The sequence below is a fragment of the Gavialis gangeticus genome, unplaced genomic scaffold, assembly GCF_001723915.1.
Source record: "Gavialis gangeticus isolate Ggan-Ray unplaced genomic scaffold, GavGan_comp1, whole genome shotgun sequence".
Classification (NCBI taxonomy): Eukaryota; Metazoa; Chordata; order Crocodylia; family Gavialidae; genus Gavialis; species Gavialis gangeticus.
In genome coordinates, this window is record NW_017729012.1 from 7,862,915 (window position 1) to 7,864,238 (window position 1,324).

A 1,324-nucleotide genomic window follows, 5' to 3' on the forward strand; every position below is an offset into this window, starting at 1 on the left:
GGGGGGGGGGGGGGGAAGCTGCAAAGCATAGAGCTGTTTAACCCATAAAGAAAGAGAAGAGGAATAAGAGCACAATCTGAGAGAAAATTCACGTAGCTCGGCTGTCTTTTCACATCAGGAAAAATGCATTTCCTCAGGCTGCTGAAGAGGACAAGGCACTGGCAGTGCAGGCAGAGCGGGACCAGGCAGGTTAGTAGCATCTAGTGGGAACGTGCTGGCTGACTGTGCTGCTCAGCTGGTCCGACTATTTCATCAGTGCAGTTGATCCACTGCAGCCTCCCTCCTCTCCGTGGGCCCCCACTTTCTTCCCATTACCACTCTATATCTGTAAAAGCACCTGCTGGCCATTACCTACTGTGGCTGGATGAACACATCCCTGCCTCGCCCCACGATACACTCTATTTCAATTTTCACCACAGGCTCTGTCTAAGTGCAGGTCTTTCTTACAGGCAGTCTCTCCCGAAGGCACGTGGGCTGTTTTCTATGCCAGCGCACAGCTGTCTAGGGCATCTCAATGGGGCTGTGTTTTGTGTTACATGCATGCATCCTGCTGTCTAGCAGTGTTCTTACTTGTGCAGCCTCTGCGTGTTCCAGCATCTCCTCAAATTCCTGGTACTCTTCATCATCAGGCTCAGCACCAGAGAGTCGGGCTGCCCTAGCCATGAAGTATGGAGGTAGCTCTCCAATAGCTGTGCCAGCACCCTGGGTACAAAATAATCATCATTTTATCAGGGTCATTTTTGGTCTTAGCGCTCTTCAAAGTAGTAACGTTTGCACACCATTCCTCCTGGGTTATTAAAAATACATATAAAAAAAAAACAACTCACACAAGGTTATCACACAGAATGACAGAGATCCCTGCCATTGCCTCCAATGGAAATTCATCATTACTGGACACATTTCTCCTGACTTTAATCATTACCTAATTGACCTTGGCAAACTACGCCTTCCCTTTCCTAGTTTAACTAAGCCCAGTCTCTTCCACGAGAAACTAGAACATTTTATGTTGTACTAAAATTTAACTGACTTTGCATAACTGTTTCTTATAATACAGGCTCAAACTCTTCTACCATTACAAGCAAAGAAAAAATAGGGATAAATGAAAGCGTAATCTACCTAGCCTGTTATCTTTCCTTAGGATGGGGTCAAGACAACCAAGAGAGCTACGAACTGAAGCAAGGCTGTCTTTTCACTGCAGGAAAATATTTGTTTTCTCAAAACATCAAATGACTCATTTTAATCTTGCGGGTAAACGCAGCTTTAGTTAAAAAAAAAAAAAAAAAAAAATCAGAACTTAAAAATACGGAAAAAAAAGGGTTAAAGA

At 44.3% G+C, this 1,324-nt stretch overlaps 1 protein-coding gene across 1 annotated transcript in view; it reads right to left on the minus strand.

Annotated features, from left to right (window-relative positions):
- Positions 1-1,324, minus strand: part of VMP1 (vacuole membrane protein 1) — a 109,223-nt gene that overhangs the window by 54,857 nt on the left and 53,042 nt on the right. The window contains exon 8 of the mRNA XM_019511133.1: positions 571-702. Within this exon, the coding sequence (XP_019366678.1) occupies positions 571-702 (132 nt within the window). The remainder of the gene's footprint in view (positions 1-570; positions 703-1,324) is intronic.